We start from the raw sequence: 25,708 nt of genomic DNA on the forward strand, positions 1-25,708 counted from the left end.
AGCAGAAAATGGCTCAAGATGAGCTAGGAAAGGACTACAGAGCTAGGACTAACACTCAGGTGACTAGCCCCCAGGTGACCTCTGCCTTTTCACTCCACTGACCTGCCACCACTGAGCAAGAGGTGACAGGAGTTGGCTTGTCCAACTAGGGCAGTGGTTTTCAACCCTGGCTGCAGCTCTGGCCAGCCCGGGGGCCCAACTGCTCTGGAGGCCCTACCAGCCTAGATGACGAAGGGAGGTAAAGCGTGCTACGGTGGCCAACAGTTCTGTTTTGCCGGAGACAGGGTGTGTCCTGGGGTATAGGACTTCCAGTGCTAAAACCCAGAAGGTCGTGGGCAAACCAGGACAGCTAGTTGCCCTCACAGTGGCCAACCTCAGACCTGCCTATTGAAAATGCAGAGTCCAGATCCAGCTGTGCTGTAGGCAGGGTCCCCGGAACCTGTCCTTCAAGCCACACTGATGCCCAGTGACATCTGAGAGCCATGGTTAGGGTGGGCTGTCTCCCCAGGCAGCATGGGAAGGACTCAGGGTGAGCCAACTCTCTCCTAGGAATCAAGACAAGTCAGGTCTTCCTTTGTGCTCTGTGTCACCCTTTCAATGGTGAGGATGGTGATAGTGATGGTGACAAAGGTATCCCCACAGCTACACAGTGTCCGTCCTGTTATCTCTGCTGTACAGATGAGGGAACAGGCCCAGAGATGACAGGCGATTTGCCCAGAGTCACACAGCTGGTCAGTGACAGAGCCGGGACTCAGAGCCGGCTCTGTGTCCCACGCCCCTGCAAACCCAAACCCATCCTCTCCTTTCATGGGCTCAGGGCCTTGGCCTCTGGGAAAATGAAACCAGACATTTCAGAGCCGAAAAACTGATGGGAAAGGCCTTTGTGGCCGAAAACAGACAGGTTGACAAGATGACCACCACGGTCCCCACCAACGTAGCCCACGGGGGCAGAGCGGACCAAGGCCCAAACAGCTCAGGCTCTGGGTGGCAGTACCGGCTGCCCCTCCCTGTTCATCGAGGTCCTCGGATCCCAAGTCCTCTGGCCTCACCATCACCAGGGTCAGAAGACCACTGTCCCTCCTCAGTCTCACACTCTTTCTGCCCCTGAGAAATGGTGGCCCCATGAACCCTTTTCCTAAAGCCCAGATCATTAGGAGAGTTGACGATGCATCAGCCTCCCAGGGCCCGGTCTGCCCAAGCAGGTCAAAATGCTCACATGACACAAGCCGGTGGAAGCAGACAGAGAGCCCTGCAACCCACTGGTCTATGCCAGCCTCTTCAGGGCACATGAGGGGAAACTGAGGCCCAGGAAGGAGCAGAAAATGGCTCAAGATGAGCTAGAAAAGGACTACAGAGCTAGGACTAACACTCAGGTGACTAGCCCCCAGGTGACCTCTGCCTTTTCACTCCACTGACCTGCCACCACTGAGCAAGAGGTGACAGGAGGTGGCTTGTCCAACTAGGGCAGTGGTTTTCAACCCTGGCTGCGCATTCATCCCCAGGGTGTGGCTCAGCACACCCATGTGTCTCCCTTCCTACTCTTTCCCCCTACAAACCCCTGCTCAGGAAAGCAAAGCCCCCTCACCAAGTCGGGGTTGTCTCCAACTCAACAGAAGGCAAGAAGACAGGGTTTAGTCCGTTGCCACAGACAGGGTGCCCCAGTGGTCTGGTTGGTGTCCTTCCCCCAGAAAACCTGTCCCGACTGCTCGGCTTATGTTAATTTTTCTTTTCTCATCACCTCCTTCTCCCAGTAGGGTTCAGAGGTTGTGCCCATCTTGTGGATGGCAGGTTTGGGGACACTTGAGGCTGTCCAAAGGGCCAGGACAGAGCCTTAAAATGATGATGATGATGATGGTGGTGGTGGTGATGGAGGTGGTGGTGGTGGCGGTTACCATGATGGAATGTCCGCCATGGGCCAGGCATGGCTTATGTGCTCTACACACATAATCTCATTCAATCCTCCCCAGAGTCATCTGAAGTGAAGGTCAAAGTTACTTGGGTTGCGGCCTGGCTCTGCTGCTCCTCATGGGCTGTGTGACATGGGGCAAGCTACTCACCTCTCTGTTCCTCTGTTTTCTCATCTATAAAATGGGGATGATGACAGTCCCCACCCCCCCATCATAGAATTGTGAGAATTAGTTACTAAACGTCAAGGGCTTCGGGCGGCACCTGGTATGGAGCAGTCTCTAAGTATCATCGTTGATAGGACTGTGTCCATCCTATAGGTGAAGAAACAGACTCCAAGAAGTTAAATAACTTTCCCCAAGTCCGACGGCCGCTAAGTCATGGCGCCAGGACTGAGCCAACACACTCATTCTCCTTTCCCTTGTTGGCCCGCGGTATGAGCACCTAGGATTGCGGAATCACGACATCTCCAAGCTGGAAGGGACCATAGAGCTAACCCGGTCCCTTTCCCCTCGCAAGACAGGAATCCTTCCACAAAGGGTGAGGTAGTCCAGTCTCTGAAAGAACTCTGAAGGGACAGGATTCTCAGAGAGTGGGGACCAGACCTCCCTGTTCACCATTGTGTCCCCATGCCCAGTCCACACTAGACCCCAAAGAAATACTTGATGAACGTGTGAACAGATGAACTAGCAGCTCTCCCCCTCCCCCAAGGTGGTCCAGTCAGAGAGGCCCAAGAATCCTTCATTTGAGGGTGCCTGAGGCTGTGCTATGCGCCCTGTGCCTGTCCGCCCAACCGCCTCCTCTGGGAACCCCAACACGGCACATCCATTCACATAACCCCAAGACACTGCTGCCTTTGCCTCTGGCGGCCCCAGTTCGTCCTCCATCCTCTAAGGAAGCTCTGCAGGGGAGGACCCGGCCCTGAGTTTCCTGGGGCAGGTCAAACTGGAAGCACATCTGCCCAACGGGCATGAGGCAGCCGACGCAGGTGAGTCACAGCCATGGGCACACAGTACTGAAGGAGGGGGTGGTGCCAGGCAGCATGGACACCTTCCTCCCTTGTCACTCCTTCTGGCACAGCCTCTGTGCCCCCTCCTCCAAATCTCCTTCCTACTTCTCACTGCCCACCCACCGCCAACCAGGCTTTAGCTACCAGTGCCTAGCTGGGCTGGGCCTACTCCAGACTTGGTTCCCTCCCATGACCAGCCCCTCACCCCTTCTTAGCTAATGCTCTGGGACCAACCCCATCTCTGCTTCCGACTAAGTTCACTCCAGTTTTTAAAGTCTTAGTCTGGGATACTGGTTCTCAACTGGGAGTGATTCCCCCCCACCCCCCAGGGCACGTTTGGCAATGTCTGGAGACATTTTTGGCTGTCACAAGTGGGTGTGTGCCACAGGCATCTGGTGAGTAGAAGGCAAGGCCACTGCTCAGCATCTCGCAGTGCACAGGACAGCCTCCGCAACGGGAAATTATCAGGTCAGTAGTGCTGAGGTTTCGAAACCCAGTCTGAGGAGAGGGTGGGAGACCGGTGACAAGGGAATGGTGACACAGTTCTGCTTTCTCTCCTCCCTGTCCCCTGACGACCTGCATCCTCAGCTCAGCCTTGGAACTGGGTCCCCTGGAGACTCCCCAAAAAGCTAAGCAGCCAGCTCCCCCGTGGTTCCCAGAGCCCAGTTCCTAAAACCCTGCCTAAACTCTCCTTTTCTTCCTGGGAGAGAGAGAAGGTGGGGCCTTACCTCCAGCCACTGGCTTTAAGGATATGATCATGGCACACAATAGAGCCATATCTTGTGGGCTCTGAATGGCGGGAGGAAACCAGATCCTTCCTCTTTAAGGGGCAGACAGCTAAAAGCATAAGACCCTTGACCATGAATGGGTTTGAATGCTGGCATTGACACTTAGTTACGGTGTGACCTGAGCAAATGGCTTGCCCTCTCTGTGCCAGTTTCCTCATCCATCAAATGAGATGAAGCTGACAACAAACTTAGCTCATAGGTTGTTGTGAAGGTTAAATTAGAGAGCATTAAAGTTCAAGGGTTAAATTCAAGAAGTTTGCCACGCTTAGAACAGTGTCTGGCACATAGGAAGTGCTACATAAACATAAATGATTTCTAAAGAAATGATTGATGCTCTTTGCAGAGCTCATAAGCTGGGGAGCAGGGCTGGAGGTACACACCTCTTCCTATTCTTGCGTACCCAGCCTGCAGGGTCCTCCAATGTGCCCAAGCCCCCATGACACCAGCACCCTCGAAGGCCCTGGACCGGAGCTCAACCACTGCAAGTCCCCTGGCTTGGGGGAGGGCAGCCGTGCCAGGCCTGAGCCCCGAGGAAGCCCTGCACAGCTGGAGACCCCTAGGCCTCGGAGGGCTCTTACCCATAAATGTCCACGAGGGTCTCCACACCAGCCACACACACGGCGCTGGTGGCATGCTCCAGGGACACACGCACGATCCTCTGCAGTGACATGCTGGCCTTGGACTGGGCTTGGGCCACCAAACCCAAGACTGCCCCGCACATCCCTTGACGTGTGGTTTAAAAAGACCCCGGCCCCGCCTTTCCAGCCCGGGGTGCTAGCTCATTGGCTCCAGTCCTGGAAGCCCAGCCCCTTCCCAGAGCCGGGAGCTCAGGATTGGCCGGAAGGAAGCCATCGTTTGCATATGAACCTGTTGCTCCGCCCCCAGCACAGAGGGAGTTAGATTCTCCAAGGGAGCAAGTCCCCACAGGCACCTGGCTGGGGCATCAGGGCTTTGGGGGCGTGGCGGAGGCAAAGATGTGGGGTATTGACCTGGGCGCCTTCCTCACTTTCCACACTCCTCCTCACCCCCTTTCCTGCATTTTCAGAGATGATATAGTTTAGTGGGGAGCTTCTCTACCCTGCTGGGGGAGCTGGTGAAAGTGCAGATTCCCAGGCCCCACCTCCAATCTGACGCAGCCGGTTAGAGGGTGCCACCTGGCATGTGGATTTTTTTTTTATAAGCGCCCCAAAGCATTTTGAGAAACTTTGAGAAACACCAGCCTTTCTCTTAAGAGCATGGAGTGTAGAAGCAGGACTGGATTCAGCCCAGCCTCAACCACATCCAGGCTGTGTGGCTGTGGACGAGCCACTCCATTGCTCTGTGCCTCATGTGGCGCTTCCGAAAATGCTGTTGCAGGGCTTACATGGGACGACGTGGGCAGAGCTCTAGTGTGGAGCTCGGCATTATTCTATTACTGGCGTTATCATTATTATCACATGGCAAAACCTGTGGAAGGGATGGGTGGTTCGAGTTAAACCCTCTCTGGCCAGGAAGAGCTTAGAACGTCGGGGTAGGAAGGCTCATTTGTCAGGTGGGGAAACTGAGGCCAGAGAGGGCATTCAGCCACCTGAAGCAAGAGGAGCAAGGGCTCTGGGGAGAGGGGTCTTGGGTTCGGATCCCGACTCCACTGTGCACCAGCTATGTGGCCTTGGGTGGTTCTGTTCCCTCTCTCTGAGCCTTGGTTTCCTCATCTGTAGAAAATGTGGCTCATCACCAGCCCAGCAGAGATAATGGCGGGGACACACCCTACCCAGCCAGCCTCTAAAGGTGCTGAATAGAAGCTTCCTCCCTTCTCTCTGGGGATGCTGCCTGTCTGAGGCAGGTAGGGGACTGGGAGCTGTTCCCCAGAGTCCCCAGTGTGTGTACTCCCAGCAGTTCAAGGACCTCAGCAGGACTCTGAGACTGGTGCTCTTCTATCCCAGAGTCTGGGAAGGATGTTCTCAAGGAGAGCTGCTGGGCTGCTGGATTCCATGACAGTCTTTACTTTTTTGGCTAGAAAATGGCTTGATGGCCAACTCAGCTCTGGGTAAGAGTCAGGACTCAGAAGGAAGCCCCAAATAGTCTCCCTACCTGCTTATGAGCACAGCTGGGGAATCGGTGCAGAAAGTGGGGGCTTCCCCCTGGACACTGGCCTCCTGCACTGGGGGCAGGACGAGCTTCCAGCTTAGAGCCCTGCATCTTCCCTTTGCAATTAGACCCAGGTCTTCACCTCTCCCTGGTTAATACCAGAAACACATCGGTGGTTCATTCAGACTAAAGTGTCAATGACTGATAGGCAGCAACTTTTTGCCTTTTAGTCCACAAAAAAGGTAAATAAAGTGAATAAGTGAGTGAGTGTCAAAGGGCACAATCCAAGGCAGAACCAGTGTGTAGGATGAGAGGGGTATTACTTCCAGGCTCCTGAAATCAGAACACTGAGGCTGGGGAACCTGGTAGCTTTAGAGGTAGGAATGAAAGGGAATCATCTGCTGGCCCTGGGCACAAGTCCCACTGGAGAATCTCCTACCTCTGCCAATAGGGCCCAGCCCACCTGCATCTGAGAGATGGAAGAGATAGATAGCCCCGGGAAGGAAGAGGTAGGACCTACCTATCCCCTGATATCCATCTCAGCGGGGCAGAGCTATGCGCCTGTGCCAGCCATCCTGCTGAATCAGCCTGCCTGCCTGCCAGGCACTGGCCCTGGGGGCTCTCCCAGCCAGGTAGGAGCTGCCCATGGCCGGCAGAAGTTGAGCCAAGGAGCTGGGGCATGGTGGGTGGAACTGGAAGGAGGGCCCCCCTCACTCCTCCCTCCTCCCTCCAGCCCAACAAACAGAAGCTGAGGAGGCAGCCACTTGAAGAAATGCATGTTGACATTTTTATTAATCAAGTAGGAGGTGATCAGTCACCCGGAACATCCTCAGAGGGGACATCAGGGCCCTCTGACAACTCTAGCAGCAATTCCAGAGCTTCCCACACTCAGGGCAGCTCTAGATGGCCTGCTCCCCACCCTCCTTCTCCCTCTGCAACGCCCATTGCCCTCCCACCGATAGCCTTTCCCTGGGGAATCTCAACACCGGCTGCAGGCCCTTGGCCCCGGAAGAGCTTCCCTTCTCGCCTTGGCTCGGTCTAGGCTGGGTCATAGTTATGAGCAGAAAGTGCAAAGTTTAGACCAGGGGCTTGCAAATGGGGTCCCCAGAGTCTTCTGAAAGAGGAGAGCCCAGATACACAACCCTCGCCATCTTAAACCGGAGCAGTTCTGTTTCATCTGCTTCAGATGTCCGTTTTCCGTGGAAGTTTCTGACTGCTCAGTGTTCCATGGCTCACAGAGTTTAACAGTGGCTGGCTGGCCCAGTCGCCGCCTTACCAGGGGCCACTGACAGCCCCACTGGTGGAGGCCCGGGGCTGAGAGCCACCCGGATGGCCCCAGAGGCAGTGGCGGGGAGGGGGCAGGCTGGCTCCCTTGTTCCCGTGCCTGCCTGAGGCAGAGACCACCTCTCGCCCGGCACTGGCCCAGCCTGCCTGCCCGTGCACATCCCGGTGGCCTCCCGCGGGGCCAGCCTTAACCAGCCCCCAGCCCCCCTGGCAGCTCTCTTCTCCCCTCTGGAGGGGGGGGGGCAGGAGGGGGATAGGCCTGGCACGGGGTTGACTCTACAGGGGAAACCCAGGCTGCGTGCAGGGTCTCCAGGCTGCCGAGAGGGACTGGGCGAGCCTTCCCTTCCACTGCCTGCAGGGCCAAGGGGAATAATTAAAGACAATTAAAGGAAATTAAACCCCACCTTCAGAGATAACCTAATGGCCCCCCCCACCCTCTCCTAACATCTGGGCCCCTGCCCCCTGTGACATCTGGAACGGCCAGCCCCCGCTTCGCATCCAGAGTCCAAAATCCAAAGTGGGGACATAGGACAAGGAGGGCAAGCCTCACGGCTCGTCCTCAGGCCTCGGCTTCCTGCGCCACCCTGGCCTCCTGCCAGCCTGCCTCTGTGTGCCCCCCTGAGGCCTCTCTCTGGCCTCACAGCGTTTGGGGGCCGGAAGCAGCCAGTACTCATAATTAAAGGCTTTCTAACCAGGTAACAAGCACCCTTCTGAGGATGGAGTCAGGTATTAAAGGGGTTTTGTTGCCTTTTCTTTTTAAAACAGGCCCTCAGATGCTGGGTTTTCCTATCCCTATTTGCCTCTATAAATGTGGCTGAGGGGTACCAGGAGGTCACGCTTGAGGGTCGCCTGCAGGAGAGGACAGCTGGTAGAGAAAAGGGGGGTGCCTCACCTCCCTGCTCCTGCTCTTCCGAGAACCACAGGTTCCCTAGGCCCAGGCCCCGACCCGGGAGCCCAGGCCCTCTGGGTCCCATTCCTGGTGCCGACATGAAAGGAATATCAGAAGAGAGGGGAAGCTACTCAAAGTGGGGCGCCTGCCGTGACCATGCACGGCCGGCCGTGAATAGGTTAAGACCATTGCCCTTTTCCAGAACCTCTGGGAGTGTTGGGTCAGGAAGAGGGAGGGAGGAACGAAAACAATCCTCCTCGGGCCAGGGAGGCCACTCCAGAGGTGAGGGTGTGTGATGCCCACCGCCGTATCCCCAGGCCTGCAGTGGTCAGCACGTTTGCAGGCACTCGGGAAGAAGCGCCCGAGGCTCCCCTAAGAGGATGGAGGCCGGGTGGAGGTTCCTTGCCCTCACCCTGGAGGGGCTCCCTGGCAGGTGGGAAGAGGAGACGGCGGGTGGAGGCAGGCTCAGGGCACCATGTGCCACCACTTGAAGGAGAAGGGCTTCCGGCGCACATTGGTGCCACAGTGGATCTCCCCAAGCAGCTTGTGGTAGGACAAATAGTCGTCGATGAAGATACATTGGAGGCCCAGCGGCTCCAGCAGGGACCGCACCTTCTCCTCCAGGCAGCAGTGGCCGTTGATGATGGGTCCGAAGGGCTTGGGGATGCCCAGGTGCTTGCCTAAGACCACCATGTTGACCTGTAGAAGACAGAAGGCAAGAGGGAAGGCTTGCTGCCCCAGGGATCCTCTACACATTTCGGGGGCCCTGTCCCCATTTATGTCCCATCCTCGTCAGCATCCCTGGGCCGTGAGGACTGGCACTTGCTCAAAAACTAGGGTCTCTGGTGAGAAGAAATGGATTCGTGGTTGCAAGAGAGGATTAATACCAAGTAGGGCTGACAGGAACATACATGGCTCCTTTATATGAATGAAAGTATTCCTCCAATACTTTCTTCCATCTATCAGAATATTGTCATATTCTAACAATTTAGTTAGAGCCAGATTTTGCCATCATTTGCCAGAAACTTTGTACAACAAATATCTACAAGGTCTATGGTGTGAATGTCCTTATAGGTGTGGTGCGCTTGCACAGTGCACAGCTTTCTCAACTATCCCTGGAATGCCTGATAAGTGTTACGGTTTATTGAACATCCCATCTGCCAGATGCATCATCACTAAACCTCACAGCCTCCCTCTGAGTCAGTGGCTGGGGAAGGTTAAATAACATAATCCAGGCCACACAATCAGAGAACAGAGAGACGAGGGCGCCTGGGTGGCTCAGTAGGTTAAGCATCTGCCTTCGGCTCAGGTCGTGATCCCGGGTTCCTGGGATCGAGTCCCACATCGGGCTCCCTGCTCCTCGGGGAGCCTGCTTCTCCCTCTGCCTCTCTCTCTCTGTCTCTCAGGAATAAATAAATAAAAACTTTAAAAAGAGAGAGAGAGAGAATGGAGTGACTAAAATTTGATGTGGCTCTAACTCATGACCAGAGTTATGCTCTTTATATTCTACTGGAGTCTGTAGCGGAGTTGGGGGAGGGGGCTAGGAGCCCTTGGGGGCATCTTACTCTCCAGAGGCACTTCTGCTCCCCTGGCTGAGGGCCCTAACCCTGGGGAAGGAAAGTTTCCCCGGGGCAGGGTATGGAAGGGTCTCAGAGAAAACCTCGGTCCCATATTGATCGCCAGAGGAGCTGTCCTTGGTGTTCAAAGGGGACTCTCTGGACCTGCCATCCTGAGGGTGGTGCTGGGTCCTCTCAGCGTGGGGTGGGCTGCCCTGGACTCCGCGCTCTCACATTCTCCATGCCGTGGCCCCTCATCCTCAAGTCTGCCCTGCAGGGCCAAGCACTGCTGGGACCAACATGAAGCTGGAGGGTCCTCTGGGGTCAGTCCCATGGCCTTGGCCCTGAGCTACCCCATTGCCCACTAATGGGCCAGAATGTGCTGGGTGAAAGTGGGGCAGGTGGAGAGATAGAGGGCCGGGAGAGGAGATGAGAACTCAGGAGGCTGGAGGCTCTGCACTTGCTGGGTGACTTCAGGCAAGTCAACCACTCCACTCGGAGGTCCTGTTTCCCCAACTGACAGATGAGGGGGTTAAGTGAGTGTTCCCTATGGGGCTCTTCCAGTTAGGACATCCTGGGCTCCTTTAGCAGGGTCTGGACCAAAGCTTAGAGATTCTCACAGAGGGGTGCGTGTTGGGGTGGGGGCTTCCAAAAGAGGACTGGCCAAAGTCATGGGACTTCAGCCAGAACCAGAGCCTGGGTGCTCCTTAGTGTTTCCCCGACCAATGTGGCAGCCACTGGCCACATGTGGCTGTTGAAAATTAAATTAAAGTAAAGTAAAAGGTTCATTCCTCAGCCACACTAGCCGCATTTTAAGTGCTCAGTAGCCACGTGTGGCTTGGTGGCTCCCATGCTGTGCAGACACGGAACATTTCCATCATCCGAGAAAGTTCTAAGAGACAGCACTGCCTTAGAAGAGTGGTTCTCAGCCAGGGTGATTTTGCTCCCCGGACATTCTGGTTGGCGAGGTGAGAGGAGTGGTACTTACAGGGGCATCTCGTGGGTAGGAGACAGGGATGCTGCAGCCATCCCACGAAGCACAGCCTGGCCCCCACAACAAAGGATTCAGGCCCAAACATCAGTAGAGCCAAGGTCATGAAGCCCTGCCTTAGAGGTCTCTGCCAGGACCCCTCAGGGAGGTGTCAGGTGTGAGTGAAAATCCTGGCGGGGAAGCCCTGCCAAACACACCCGCCCCCAGGCAGGCCCTCAGGATTCACTCCAACCCCTTGGCTTGCCCAGTGACAGGGATTCGAGTGAAAGGCCCCGGGCTGAAAAGGGAAGGTCCCCCATCCTGGGGAGTCCCTCCACAAGCTGCCAACACCCTGTCATCCTTTCCCAAGGTGTTAATGGTTCAGCCAGCGCTGTGCTGATAGCATCACCCGGCCCCTCCCAGAGGCCACCCCGGTGAGATCACATCTGGGCATCTGCTTGTCAGCCGCCTGACTTAATGACAGCCAGGGAGGCAGCCACCGCGGGCCCGCCTGCTCGCCTGGGGAGCCACACTGGGGAGCAGCCAGTGGGGGGCCAGGGTGCAGGGCACGGCAGACAGCTGAGGCCCCGAAAAGGAAGCCTGAAACACTGAAACCAAAAGATGCTTCCTTTTTCCACTTGGGAGAAAAAAAAAAACGCCCTTAGTTACGGGGCTGCCCCGTGCACGGAAGGAGGTTCAGCAGCACCCCAGCATGCACCCACGAGATGCCAGTAGGTCCCCCATCCTCGTAGCAGTAAGAAAATGCCCTCAGGGGCAAAATCGCCCTGGTTGAGAACCACTGATGGGGATGCTGTATACGTGCACAAAAAGCAAACACACGCTGAAGAGGTCCGCAAGCTTCCCCCCCGCCCAGGCTCTGTGCCTGGCTGCCCTCGGACGACAGGAAGTGCTTCTCCTCTGGAACCCCAACTGACACCCCTCCGGACCCTGCCGGGCCCCAGGGACAGGAAATGACCTTCTTCTGCGCTCTCACCATGTCAGGGAAGAAGGCTTCTGCATAGGAGCCCTTCAGGGAGAAGAGCTGGGGGATGTCCACGATGTCCCGCTCGGTCAGGCCCAGCTCCCGCTTCAGCACCTCCCGGTTCCAGTCGATGCATTTCTGGGGGCAGGAGGAGAGGCAGCGGGCGTACCCAGGGAGCCAGGGAGCTCTACCACTTGCTGAACGCCAACTGCGTGTCAGGCCCTGCGCACAGCCCCCTGCACCCTTGCGCTCCTTTGATCCTCCCAACAGCTGTGGGCCACTGCCTCTCCCAGATAGGGAAACTGAGGCTCAAGGGACCTGCCCAAGGGCACAGAGCTAGGAAGCAGCGGAGCTGGGATTTGGACCCAGTTTCTGTTTCCAAAAGTGCCTGCCCCTACACCACACTGCCCCAGCCACGGAGTGACCTGTACCCCTATCCACCTCAGCAGGTCAAGCTCCACTCAGGAGAAGGGAAGGGCCTCCTCCATTTACTGAGCACAGCTCCGCACAAGGCCCTGCGCCCTGCCCGAGGCGGGCATTAGCCCCGCCCCTTCCAGAGACCTCTTCCCACCCCTGCCACCCCGCCCCCCCCGCCCCCGCCCTCCTTCTTGTCTGATCCCCTTGACTCCCACCCGCCCCAACCCTCTCCCACACGGGGCCCCATTTCTCCACCACATCTCTCTCTCACTCTGCTTCCCCCAGAAATTCGTCCTTTCCTCAGAGCTAGATCTCCCTCATCAGACTGGGAGCTCCCTGAGGGCACTGCTGTGTCTCCTCCATCAGACTGTGGGTTCCCACTGCAGAGGCCCTACCCACAGGTTTCAGCAGCCCCCAGGACAGTCAGAGGCCCGGGGCTGAGCCCCTGACCCCTGCCCCAGCAATTCCTGGGGCTGTTTCTCCTGGGAGCTGGGGGAGCCCCCAAGAGCCCTCACCTGTACATAGAGACTGTCCCTCCTGAGACTACGGTCTGCCAGCATCTCATTAATGCTTCTATTCACCTGGTGACTTAACCCTGCGAGGGAACAAAGGCAGGACAGTGGCTCAGGGCGGACTGCCCAGGGCCATCTCGGGCCTGAGGCGGCAGAATCTGGGCCAGGATTTTTCTCCCACCTCAGTGTCAGGGGCTGAAGCTATGACCAGACAGAGAAAGCCAGAGACTGGAGACCCTGCGGGACCCAGGCTCTGGCTGCAAGGACATCCCGGGGATGGAGCACAGGCTCCTCGGGAAGGGACTCTTGGCTCAGTGCTGTGTAATTACAGGGCAGCTACCATTACTGAACACCCACCATGCTCTGGCATCCTCCTAAACTTATGCTTAATCTTTAAAACAATGCTGGGTGGGTTAATTATCACCCCCAACTCAGAGAAGAGGAAACTGAGGCACTGAGCGGTTTGGAACGCAATCTTGATTTGAACCCAGGTCTTGAAGCTCTGCCACATCCCTTCCAGGGCTCCATTTCTCAGGTGAGAACACTGAGATCCATGGTGGAAAGGGAGAGGGGCTCAAGGCGGCCAGCCAGGCCCTTGGATGGTCTGTCAATTCCCAGAGGCAGGTCCACAGAGGGGCCCTGAGCACCCATCTGGCTTCTCATCCACCGCCCCACCCCACTCTTGAGCCCCGAGCCCTGCCGCATCCTGGGGATAGCCCTGGACCAGGCACTCCTCTCTGAGCTTCTGGGGAAAGGGATAAGGGGGAGGGTACAAGATCAGTAGGGTGCACATTGTTTCCGGTGGCTTTCCTCTCCTGGGATGTGGCCAGGAGCCGCCCACTCTTACTGCGGAGGTCACCCCCTGCGTGTGCTTGGGACAATCCACTGGCCTCTTGGCTTCCCTGCCTGGGCCCAATAAAGGGACAGCCCGACAGCTCCCAGGAGAGGGTGTAGGGAGAATTAGTGATGTCCAGCTCTGAGCGGAGGGATCTGAGTAAGGCAAAGGGCCTATAAATAGAGTATTAGCCATGAAAGGCATCGCTGGAGCCCAGGGCTGGCAGTGAGAGTGCAGGGTCCCCACAGGGGGACTGGGTCATTGGCACTCACCATCAAACTGGGCGGCCTCCCCATACCCCTCCTCTTTCTTCTCTTGGAATAGTCTGAGGCAAGCGCTGGGGCTCGCCAAGAGCAGCCGGAAGCCCTAGCGGAGGGAGGGAGAATTCCTCAGTGGATGGGTTGCAGAAGACCCCAAACTTCAGGAGGGGCCCGAGTTCAGAGGCCAGACCACACGTGGGTCCCACCTACCAGCCATAGAGAACTCTCTGCAATTCCCCTAATCCTCCAAGCTGTTTCACACCCCCGGGCCTTTGTCCAAGACATTCTCTGCCTGGATGCCCTTGTCTACCGGGGAACTCAGCCACTGGTCACTGGTCGGCCTCCCTTCCCAGGCTGCTTGCTCTCTGAGCAAGAGGCCCTCTCTGCAAAGCAGTGGAGCTGAGTGGTTAAATGTTGGTCCCGAGTCCTCTGTCTGGGTTTGAATCTTACCTGTAATTGCCCTTCTGGACCTCAGTTTTCCTACCCATAAAATGGGGACAATGATAATAGTACCCACCTCGTGGAATTGTTGGAAGATTAAATGAATTAAAACACATGCACATCGTAGGTGCTCGCTAAATGTTACCAATTATTATTATCTGTGTCATTCCTGGGTCTAGGCTGAGAGGTTTGGATCAAAGCAAACACCCAGCAAGTGTGAGAATGAGCATATGAGTAGCAGAGCCAATCAGTACCCTCCTGACCTGAGCTCTGACCTCTTCCAGGAAGCCCCCCCGATTAACACCATCTGGTTCCCAGAGTGCCCTGACTCTGAGCTCCCTACGGACACAGGCAGTGAGCTGGTTCCAGGTGGCTTTGCTCTAACCATTCCCATCAGGTTGGGGAGGGGCAGGGGTGGCTCAGGCAGGAGGAGAGGGGACACACCTTTTGGTCAGAGGTGGGCACAAAGCTCAGGAACTCATCCACGTGGCCCACAGAGAGCCAATCGGAGTAGAGCTCCACAGGCGCCTGCACCTGCTGGGCCTGCAGGAAGTCCCGTACGACCTTGGCCATTCGCCTCCCACCGGACCTGGCCCAGGAGGGAGAGAACAGGATCACTTCATGCCTACTGTCAGCTGGCATCCCACCCCTGTCCAGGCCTCACGACATCCCTCTGAACAGGTCTCCTTTTGTCCCCACTTCCTGGTCCCAGCCCCCAGGCACCTCCAGGAACTCACTGTCCATCCTGACTATCATCCCAACGAGTCCATCCCCTCCTCACGCAAAGCATCCGCCCCCCAGGCCGGGAAGGCCCTGCTTGCTCCTCCTCGCTAAAAAGAGTCAAACAAGAGAGCTCCACTTGCCAAAGGGAACTAAAGACGCTCACCTCACATCCCGGGACTCAGAGAGGTTAAATCTCTACCGAAGATGCCCAGCCTCGGGTTCCAAATACGACCAGGAGCTGGCCAGCCTGTCCCTCAGCCCAGTGTTTCCCGAAGTGTGGGGCCTGGACCACCTGGGGGTCAGACTCTGATGGGGGCAGGTGCTTATTTAAACACAGGGCTCCTGGGCCCTGACCTCCTCCACATCTCAGAGTCTTTGAGAACGTGGCATCTCTGAGGATGTGGGATCTGCATTTCAACAAGCGCCTCGGCTGATTGGTGCACCAGAGAACCACTGCCCCAGTCACCTCGTGCTCAACACGGACTGTCTAATCCTCAGCAGGTCCTGAAATGAGCGCTGGGCATTTTCAAACCACCCTGTACTAGCAGAGGGAGGGGCTGAGGGGGCCCAAACTAGGGAGCAGGTCTCGGGAGCTGGAGTCCCAGAGCTGTGGGAGGAGACCTTACCATCAGCTGCCTATGCCTTCCGGGATTTCGACACTGTCTCAGGCATGGCCATGGCCCTATTTCACAGATGGGGCAGCTGAGGCCTAGCAAGTTCAATGGGGGGGGGGGGGACTTGTCCAAAGTCAGACGATGTCTTATATACTCTGGGCACTTTCCACCTTTCCCTAGCATGGCTAACCATGTGCAAACACACAGAGAGAAAGAGACTTCTTTTTTCAATATGTTATACAAAAAAGGATCACATTTCTTGAACTTGCTTGCCTGGCTTAAGGATGTATCATGGACAAGCTCCCCAGCTTGCATAGAATCTGGTGCTTCTACCTTAAGCAGAACACAATCCAGCCCTTTCCTCCTCCTCTTCTGCCACCATCTGGCCCGCACACCTCCCTCATCTAAATAATTCTAGTGGCAGGGGCACCTGGGTGGCTTAATCAGTTAAACCTCTTGCCTTCAGCTCAGGTCGTGATCCCGGAGTCCTGGGATCGGTGGGCTCCCTGCTCAACAGGAAGTCTGCTTTTCACTTTGCCCCTCCCCCCCACCCTCTCTCTCTCTCTCAAATAAATAAAATCTCAAAAAAGAAAGAGAGAGAGAAAGAGGGAGGGAAGGAGAAAGAAAGAAAGAGAGAAAGAAAGAAGAAAGAAAGAAAGAAAGAAAAGAGAGAAAAGAAAGAAAGAAAGGAAGGAAGGAAGGAAGGAAGGAAGGAAGGAAGGAAGGAAGGAAGGAAGGAAGGAAGGAAGAAGGAATTCTAGTGGCTTGCCTCTTTCCCTGGTCTCTCTGCTTTCACCCTTGCTCCCCTGCAGTCTACCCAGATGGAGGCTTTTAAATATGTCAGATCACCTCCCTCCTCCAGACAAAACCCTCCCACCACCCCTGTCTCCCTCGCTGTACGTGCAAAGTCCGCACAATGACCCGCATAGCCCCTGCCAATCCCGACAACTCCCTCCTTCCACTCCCCCTCTTCATCTGCTCAGTTCTGGCCATACTGACATCCTGCTGCCCCTTGAACATACCAGGTACAGTCCTGCCTCAGGACCTTTGCACATGCTGTTCTCTGTACCAGAAATTATTGCCCACTCTCCATCTCCCCATGGCTCACGTCCATCTTCAGATTTAACTCAAATGAGGCCTTCTTTCTCTGTGAGGCCTTTGAACAATCCCTCAATCCTCTTCCCAGATTTATGTTTCTTTACAGCATTTGGTACTATCTGGCATACTTGTTATCTCGTGTATTGCCTGGCATCTCACCAGAATGTAAGCTCCAGAAGGGCTGGGATTTTGTCCACGTTCATTTCTGGGCTCCTAGCCCCTCTTACATACCAGATGCTCAAAAACCGTTTGTGAATGATATGCTTTTGAACAGCCGTGTAATAGTCCATGGTCTCTATCACTCAAATATGCCGTAGACTCAACAAGCAATGATAAATGACAACACTGATTTGATCCGGGGGATAGGACTGTGGAAAATATTTTTCTTGTATTTCTGTTATTTTAAGATAGTGCTGGCAATTTAAAAAGACTTCCTAAAGTGAGATGGTGGAGAAGAGCGAGACCCCAGAACATGTTCATGAGCAGAATCAGGAACACGTGAGGCTGAGGGAGGGGCCCCGCCAGCCCAAGCCAGCCTGGGAAGCATGCAGACTTGAGCTGGGAGGCACATCAAAGCCACCACCAGGGGGCAGAATTGCTTAAAGATGATTTTTAAATATGGGCAGCAGAGTGGGGAGAACCCAAACAGAGAATGGACAGGACATTTACTGAGCACCTAGTGTGTCCCTGCCTGAGGCTCCTGGTACTAAGTATCTTGCTTAAGGTCCACGATTCCCCTATGATGTATGTACAAATAACAGGCACAGGTCATGATCTGAACTCTGCCCTGCCAAGCTCTCTGACCTCATCCCCGACCGTGCCCCTCGTTGCTCACTCAGCTCCAGCTCATGGACCTCCTTGCTGCTCCTCTAATGTCTCCAACACACTCCTGCCTCAGGGCCTTTGCACTGACCATTTCCACTCCTTTGCACGTTTTCCTTCCAAATACCCACATCTTCAACTCCCTCATTTCCCTCAGGGCTTTGTTTAAATGTCAGCTTCTCCCCAGGGTTTCCTTTATCTAACACCCTATATTATCTACTTATTTATTAGTTTTGCTTATTGTCTGTTTCTCCCTGCTAGAATGAATATAGGTTGGCTGTTTGTTCACTGCTGAGGTCAGAAAGAAGCCAAGACAGGAACACAGGACCTCAGCCTGCGTGTTAAATTTTAGTTTGGGGTCCAAGGGGGAGTTCTGGATTCTGACTATACTGCTAACTTGCTGTATGATCCTAGGCAGTAGCTGTACCTCTCTGAGCCTCAGGGACCCCTTCTGTTTACCAAGGACCTTGCTCCTGGTTATCTTCACAAGGGTCAGTGGACTGGGTCGCAGCTGCACTGGAGGTCCCCACCTTCCTATCCCCAGTTCTTGCTCTGAACCTGGGAGCTTCCAGAACATTTTTTTTTTTTTATCCAGGGCCGCAGACCTGGCATATGGGAAGTCTCAATAAATATTTAACAGTATCAGGTAAATGAATACATAAATGAGTGCACTCCCTTCCCCTGTCTGAGCCTCAGTTTCCTCATATGTGAAATGGGGATAATAATCGTCCCAACCTCATAGGGCTGTTTCTAAGAATTAAATGAGGCTAATCCTTAAATTAAATGAGGGTAAATCCTTATGTTCGTGGCACATAGTAGGTGATTAATAACTTTTGCCTAATGAGTTCCAACCTGCTTCGTAGGAGACCCACTGCTGGGGGCCCAGCTAAAGAATACTTGAACATTCAGAAGACAGTTAACATGAATTCTTTATCCCCACTAGTGCTGATTATATAGCTAGCCCAGAGATTTTTAATAGACCCATTTCACAGACAGGAAACTGAGGCATGGAGTATAAAATAATTTGTTCATTTCATAATGTATCTGTTGCGCACTGATATATCCCTAGTATCTTCAACCATGCCTGGCACATAGTAGGCATAAAATAAGTAGCTTCAAATGAGTTAACTGAGTGCCTACTATGTGCCAGGCACTATAGTAAGTGCTGCTTAGGTGGTATACCCCAAAACACATGACTAGTAGATGGCAGAGGTAGGCCTCGAACCCAAGCCCATCTGTGCTCCAAAGCCTGTGCTCCTTCCCCCGGGTCCCTCCCTGAAGCACAGGAGGACTACCCGGAGGCCCCCAGGTCCCTCCGCCTCCAGGGCTGGGGGCGAGATCAGGTCCCCGACTAGTGTCTGAGCATGAGTCACCAGCAAGGTGAGCACTGCTCTCGCTCTAGCCAACCTCAGCCCCGGGCATCCAGCTTGGGCACCCAGCTATGTACCTGGGGTTGGTGCCAGGAAACCCCGCCTCCCCTGATCCACAACCCCGAGGCTGCCAGGGTCACCACTCAAGCCTGGGTGACCTTCCTATGACGGCCTGGCCACACACAAAGGAGAAGGTGGCCTCTGGTGCCCTTGGCGGGCTTAATCTCCAGACAGGAAGCCAAGGACCCTGCCAGCAGCCCCGGACGGCGCACCCCATTCTTCGGTTGCCTGCAGGCAGGGTGGGGACCCATTCAGCAGGACTTAGCAGATACTGTCACCTGTCTAAGCACTAGCCCCTATACACCTTGTTTCCTGCCTGATGACAACTGGCCAGGGTGGGACCCACCAAGTCACCTCTGCCACCCTAGTGTCCTGCCTAGCCACTCATTCACCGGCAGCCACCTGGTGACGCCTGGGCCCTTTAAGCTGTTGCTAGAATAGCAGCTATTTTGACCTACTGGGAGAGGTCACCAGGTCCATCTCCTGCCTCCGTGCCACATCGTGCGTCACCTCCCCTCCCCGACAATTCTCATGTTTCAAAAGAAACTAGAAATCTGGCTTTTTATGTAAGGCCTCCCCCTATATATGTAGCTGGTGACTAATGAAGCTCACGAGATACTAGGCAGGCCCAAAGACCATGGGTTTCTAGTTCATGAGTTTTCTCCAAAGAGAAATGAGACTTTAAATCTAAGTTTCTAGGACTCGAAGTCTTTGACTCCAGGACCACGAGCAGGAATGAAGACCGCTTCTCAAACGGGAGACTTGTGTTTGGGGTGAGGGAGCTGGAGGGTGCATGCTGCAGGGATCCCTACGCCCTCCCGCCTCCCGCCAGGCCTCTCACTTGGGGAAGCTGCTGCCGATGAGGATCCGGCCCAGGGGATACTCCTTGCCGCCCACTCTGACGGGCGGGCTGACATCCAGGTTGCCGAAAGAGTCAAGGCTGGAGGCGCCAGCGAACGGGATCTCCCGGGTTACATATCCGAAGTCAGGACCCTAAGGGAGGACCAGCAAGCCCCCCCCCACCCCAGAAGGAGGGGTCAGTTAGGACAGGAAGTGACACCTCTTGGGCGGGGAGGTGGGGGGATGCAGTTAAAGTCCAAGTCTGCAACAGGACGATAACAAGAAAATCCCCAAATGTTGGGAAATCAGGCAATACACTTCTGAAGAATCCTTAGGTCAAAGAAGAAATCCAAGCGGAAACTAGACAATATTTTGAAGTGTAAGGTGAAAATCTTGCTTCCACTTCCGGCTAGGAAAAGAACGGCAGATTAGACGCAGGGCAAGTGGAAGGGAGGGCAGAGCCGAACAGGGAATGCCCCGACCACGTCAGGCCCAGGCTTAGGGTCAGGCCCTTGGTTGATGCAGACTCACCCTGCAGGGCTCACTGTCACCTGCACTGGGACCTGGCCCCGGCCGCTCCAGGCTGAGGTAAATGCCCTGCTCCGCGTTCCCGTGAGCTCCCGGACGTCCCCCTCCCTGCCCCGACCTGGATGCGGGCACTGTCCCCGTGCCGGGGGTGTGGGAGCTGGGAAACAGGCGGAGATGGCCAGTTGTAGGCCTCAGGCCCACCTCCAAAGCCAGTTCAGTTCGGTGGTGGGACCGTGGAGACAGTCCCTCTGGTTTTGCCTCTTGGTGCCACTAGCTTCTTGGCCTAGGGTAAGTTCCTTAACCTCTCTGAGCCTCCAGAAGGAGGGGCTAAACACAGCAGCTATCCACAGGACTGTGGATTCGAGAAGCGACCGTGCAAAGCTAGGGGCGGGTGCCTGGAACGCAGCGCATGGTTGCTGGGACTGCTCTCGTCCCCATCCTGTGCGTGAGAGGCAGCATGGGGCCTGGCCCGTGGCAGGTGTTCAGAAAACATCTGTTATCTGAAAATAGGCCCCACCTCATGAAGGCAAGAGTCATGAGGGCTCACTAACAGCGCGTTCCCCCACGATGCAGTTTGGTCTCCCTAGGGCTGACCCCTCTGTTGACCTCCACCCACATGGGGGAGAAGGGCTCCCCAGGAGGACTTTAGTGGCCTGCCCTTCCCAGAACAGGGGGGATTTGCATGTTGTTTGCATGTCATTTGCATGTCATTTGCATGTTCTATCCCAGTTCCCCCCTGACTCCCCATTTCCCCACCACTTGTGTCCTTTAGCCCCCCCTAAAGGACAAGGACCAGGACCAGTGAAATCCTACAGGAGGAGCCCCCCCAAAGGACCTCCACTCCACCATTTGCCACATACCAGGATCCGCTTATAGGGGAAATGCTTCAGACCTCTGTTTCGGGGAGAGTCAAAGACCACCGGGAAAGACTTGTGAGGGGCCTCGGTGTAGCCAAACTCCATCTCGTCCTAGGAGGGGAGAAGAGATCACGGTGGTGTCCCCAGGTGTGATTTTCCAAACGGGGTGATCCCCTCATGCCTGGACCAGGGCGGGGCCACAGATGCTCCCTAAGACCTGGGTGTGCATGGGTCGGGGTTACAGGTGAGGCCTCTCGGGACCCCAACTGGGAGAGGACTCTGTCTGGGACCCAAGCATGTGGGGGAAACTGGAGAGACTGGGATGACAGGGGCAGTGGGAACGTGTTTCCCGAAGCTGCCTGTGCCTCGCTCCCCCCGACAGAGTCCTGGCTTTTCTTGGGAGGCCAAGGCTGCTTAGGAACCTGTGCAGGCCCCATTTCCCAAAGTCAGGGTAAAGGATGGGGACCCAGGTGTCCCGGGCCACCCCCCCTGCTCCTGCGCCCACCTGGATCCAGCGGTCATTTCGATTTTCAATCCGAGGGCAGATGATCAGCTTGCAGTTGGTTTTCAACGCTAGGTCAGACATGTCTTCCAGAAATTTCTTATTTGGGCCGTGAGAGTCTGCCACGCTGCAAAACACAGGGAGAGAGGAACATAATAGCGACCTCTGACTACCTTGGTCCCGTCCACCACCGACCCCACTCCTGGGACCACCAGCTGCCTAACCAGAGCCTAGCCTCGCTGCCTGGACTCAATCCGAGCTGTCGCACAGGCAGGACACGGTAGAGGCAGGGACACCGATGCTGGAGCCAGTGATCTCAGCCAGGGCCTTAGCTGCTCAGCACAGGATGGGGCTGACCAGCCCAAGCCAGCCTGCTGCTCTCCCTAGTCCAGCCTGCACCCATGGGTGACCTCAATGTATCCGTCCAGGGAGTGAGAGCCCAATGGCAGACACAGCATTCTGCTCCTACCTCTACTAGTCCAGAGATGGTGGGGCTGCTGCAGGAGGGGAGAGGTCTCACCTGCATGCATATAGCTCCAGGGGCGGCTGGGTGTTGGGGGTCATGATCCACGGGGCCATGCGGAAGGCCACGGTGTCTGTGAAGAGGGGCACCTCAGGCAGGGTCTGGGGGGGAAATGAGGACTAAGTGGGCCCTGCGGGGAGCCCCATCAGACCTCAAGTTCCCCCAGTACCCCCGCCTGCCCAGCCCCAGAGACTCCAAACTGGTCCCCCAAACCCTCAGCTTCCACCCCAGCCCCCAACACTGCACATACCTCCGTGTCCACCAGGCTGACACTGAGGGAGACCAGCCCCAAGAAATCAGCGTCAGGGAAGGTGAGTCCCTCCACAAAGAAGCTGATCTTCCGCTCCCCCTGCTGCCGCTCAACTTCATAGGACAGGTGCTGAGGCCCCAGCACCTGCTTGTAGTCCTCCAGAGAATTCCCGCCTAGGGGAAACCAGAGTCGGGGGCCGGCACTGGGACGAGGGGTGGCAGGGAGGAAACCAGGGGCCAGGGATCTGGGGCAGAGCCACCTTCGTGTTAGATCTGCTGGGGCTCCCCTCGAGCCCCACTGCGTGCAAGCTGTGTGACCCTGGCTCAGTGACTCAGCCTCTCTGAGCCTCCCTTCCCCATCTGTAAAATGGGCCAACAGTCTCTCAGGAGGTCAGCGTAAGCTTTAAATCAGATAAAGAGATCAAAGCAGCCCGCACAAAAGGTGGAAAATACCCAAACGTCCATCAACGGATGAATGGATAAACAAACTGTGGTTCTTACATATAATGGAACATTTTCCACCCATCAAAAGGAATGAGGTGCTGACGCATGCTACAATGTGGACGAACCTTGAAAATCGTAGGCAAACTGACACAAGGCTACATCCTGCATGATTCCATTTACAGGGAAGTATCCAACACAGGTAAATCCATAGGGACAGGAAGCAGATTACGATACCTAGGATTGGGGGGTGGGGGGAGAGGGTATGGGGAGTGGCCGGTGACGGGTGCGAGGTTTTACGTGGGGGTGAGGAAACGGTCTTGCAACTAGATAGAGGTGGTGGTAGCAGAGCATCAAAGAGGAACTAAGTGCCCCGGAGCTGTCCACTTTCAGATGGTTAATTTCCTGTTACGTGAATTTCACCTCTGTTTCTTTTTAAAAGCCCCTGGCCTGTAGTAATTTCTTCGCTGCCCCCTTCCGCCCTCCTCTGAGGCTTGTCTGGGAAAGGTCACCCTGGCATGCTCTCATTCAGGGCTTGAAAGGTTATCCCTTCACTGATTGAGACTTTGCTTACGTTCTGGTGTCCCAGTGTTTCCAAGCGGGGCTCTGTGCCTAAACTTCCACCAGTGGTGCACGAGGAGGAACATTCTGGCTCCTGCCAGGTTCAGGCGGCCAGAACAAGTTCTGGGTCAGTTTGAACAGAAGAAGGTAAGGGGGGAAGAAACAAAGGGGCAGGAAAAGCCTCTTTCTATTTATGAAAACGAGTAAAGGCAGCTCGGGGTTAAGGATGGGCATATTTTTTTAAGCCACAGATTTTGATATATAAAATCTGAACATATGGGTTCTAAGAGCTGGCCTGGGCCTCAGCTTTGCTAGTTCTCGCTCCCACCTCACCCAGTCCGGACAGAGCCGGGGGTGCATCCAGCGCTCATCCCGTTCTGCCTGACCGGGGTGGGGGGGGGGGTGGGCAGTGGAAAGAGGAGGGGTTTGGTGCTTAAGAGATCTGGGTTCGAATGCCTGTTCCACTCCCCGTTGGTTGTGTGACTTAGAGACAGTGGATTCCTGCGTCTGAACCTCAGTGGCCTCCTCTATAAAATGGGACTCGTTTTCGAACCTCCTTCTTAGGTAGTATGCTGTGAGCTGCTGGGGTGGCTGTTCATCAGAGGTAGAGGCAAGTATAGAAGATGCTGGAGGGGTGGGGGGGATGTGTATAAGAGAAAAAAGAGTTTGGGAAGCAGAGAATGAGCAGAGCCGGGAGGAACGCGGCCCCAGCAGGCCACTCACCCCTAGCACAGAAGACCCCCACTCTTCTGGAATCCGAGAAGGGCACGTTCAGGACCAGCTTGTGGCTGTCGAAGAGCCTGTCTGGGCCGTCACAGCTCAGTACCATGGGGGACATGTCCTGTAGGTCTGCAGAGAATGGCGCCCTTGAGACAGCCCTCCCTGCACCCCGCCAACAGTCTACCCCTCCCCCACTTCCCCCAGCCTCTACTGCCCCAGGCCACTGCCCTGGACGTCCCCACCCACCCCTCTGTCACATACCGTCCAGTGATGCTAGCTGGCTGTTGGTGAGGTCAGGCCCTCTGGATGTGACACTGTCCCGGTCACAGTTCACCAGCAGGACAGCCCCATAGCCCTCGGGGCCCCAGCGCCAGGTTTTCTGTGGCAAAACAAGAGGCTTTGGGGTCAGTGGGACCCAGAGGGCCTGGAGAAGGGGCTCTGGAGCTGGCTAGGGCTGGCTGCTTTGTTAACATGGAGACTTCTGTTTTCTGGGTTTGCTTCAAGATCTAAAGAGGGATCATAGGTTTGGGGACTGGAGTTCCAGGTCTCTAGACCCAGATCCACCCCGCACTTGTGTAGTGAACAACCTATGCAACCATACATGGTGGCCCCACCCAGGCATGGCACTGGAGGAGGAAGGGTGGTATCACTCCTTCAAGAGGAAGGGTGTTCCAGAAACAACCTTCACCAGCCCACTGAGCTTTGTCCCTGCTCGGGGGACAGAGGTTTTGCCTGTCAACCCTGCCAGCCTAGGGTGGCCAGGAGAGTGTCACCTTGTCGCCGTGGCTCCTCTTCACCTTGCCTGTGCGATGCGTGTCGACATCGAGGGAGAGGTCTGTAAAGGAGTGGAGAGGGGCACCAGAGGCTCGCCCAGTCCCGCCTCCATGCCCATGATGTCCAGGCCGAGGTGAGCTTCGCCCACGAGACCCAGGAAGACCCGTTCTGGGGACCACACCCAATGCCCGGGAGGCCACGTGGCCACCCCCTGTGGTTCTGGATGTTGGAGGGACCCGGTCTCCGGCTCTTGAATGTATTGCCCATCTGTGCATGCTGAATTGCTAGCTCTTGGTGGCCCTCCCCCTGGCCCTTGGAAACGAGCTGAGGCTCTAGGTGCTGGTTCCACTGTTGTCGGAGCCAGCAGCCAGGGCTCTGGCTGAAGGCGGCTCGCGGCTCTCTGAGATTTAGCAAGGACTCTTAGAGTTCCAGTGGTATGACAGGTGGGCCTCCAGAGGAAGGAGGCCTAAGGTGGGTCTAGCTGTCGGCCATGGGCTGTGCAGTTTCTAGATTCTGGTGGCCCTAAGTATTGCTGGGTCTCCATCCCTGACTGAACTAAAGGCCTCTGAAGAAGTTCCTCGAGGTGGAGGAAGATGGCCATGGGCCTTGCACTCAGGGGTTCCCCTAAGACCTTCAAGCAGGCAACATGGAGGGGGGCGGGGGGATATACAGGGAGCCAGGGAGGTGGTACTTACCGACGCCAGTGAGGTAGAGCATGCTGTGGCCCAGGACACTGCCCTCATGCTGCCCGAAGTAAGACACCTTCACCTGTGGGGACATCATTAGCCCTAAGCCAGCACGACCACCCTTCAGAGATGGCAGTGGCAAGGGGCCGTGGGCACCCCCCCCGACAGTCCTGCTTCAAGGCAGGGGAGGCCTGGCCATCCCGAGGTGCTCCCCGCTGCAGAAGGTCCAAGATTCCCGGGCTCCTGGCTTGGACTTGGAGCTGCCTTCCCCAGCGAGAGAGGCTGTGGATGCCTCCCAGGCTCCAGGGCCGGGCTGAGGAGCAAGGAGGGCTGAGTAGGGCGGGGCGGGCCCCAGAGGGAGCAGCTGGACCCTCAGGAACCCATGGAGATGTCAGAGAGGAGGAATGAGGGGAGGGACAGCTAAC

At 55.9% G+C, this 25,708-nt stretch overlaps 2 protein-coding genes across 2 annotated transcripts in view; both read right to left on the reverse strand.

The window, feature by feature from the left end:
* The window catches only part of PADI3 (peptidyl arginine deiminase 3), a 29,346-nt gene extending 24,923 nt beyond the window's left edge, over positions 1-4,423 (reverse strand). Inside the window, exon 1 of the mRNA XM_028108140.2 lies at positions 4,281-4,423. Within this exon, the coding sequence (XP_027963941.2) occupies positions 4,281-4,423 (143 nt within the window). The remainder of the gene's footprint in view (positions 1-4,280) is intronic.
* Positions 4,424-7,557: 3,134 nt separating this feature from the next.
* PADI1 (peptidyl arginine deiminase 1) overlaps positions 7,558-25,708 on the reverse strand; it is a 36,201-nt gene continuing 18,050 nt past the window's right edge. Inside the window, exons 3-16 of the mRNA XM_028108433.2 lie at positions 25,293-25,365; positions 24,597-24,658; positions 24,085-24,202; positions 23,827-23,952; positions 22,103-22,275; positions 21,850-21,953; positions 21,333-21,456; positions 20,831-20,938; positions 19,444-19,595; positions 14,360-14,504; positions 13,487-13,580; positions 12,383-12,462; positions 11,463-11,588; positions 7,558-8,641 (exon numbers count right to left, since the gene is read on the reverse strand). Coding sequence (XP_027964234.1) covers positions 8,408-8,641; positions 11,463-11,588; positions 12,383-12,462; positions 13,487-13,580; positions 14,360-14,504; positions 19,444-19,595; positions 20,831-20,938; positions 21,333-21,456; positions 21,850-21,953; positions 22,103-22,275; positions 23,827-23,952; positions 24,085-24,202; positions 24,597-24,658; positions 25,293-25,365 — 1,719 coding nt within the window. The 3' untranslated portion in view covers positions 7,558-8,407. The remainder of the gene's footprint in view (positions 8,642-11,462; positions 11,589-12,382; positions 12,463-13,486; positions 13,581-14,359; positions 14,505-19,443; positions 19,596-20,830; positions 20,939-21,332; positions 21,457-21,849; positions 21,954-22,102; positions 22,276-23,826; positions 23,953-24,084; positions 24,203-24,596; positions 24,659-25,292; positions 25,366-25,708) is intronic.

This window comes from Eumetopias jubatus, unplaced genomic scaffold, assembly GCF_037043125.1.
Source record: "Eumetopias jubatus isolate StellerSeaLion01/CBP00866 unplaced genomic scaffold, mEumJub1_p1.0 scaffold_4, whole genome shotgun sequence".
Classification (NCBI taxonomy): domain Eukaryota; kingdom Metazoa; phylum Chordata; class Mammalia; order Carnivora; family Otariidae; genus Eumetopias; species Eumetopias jubatus.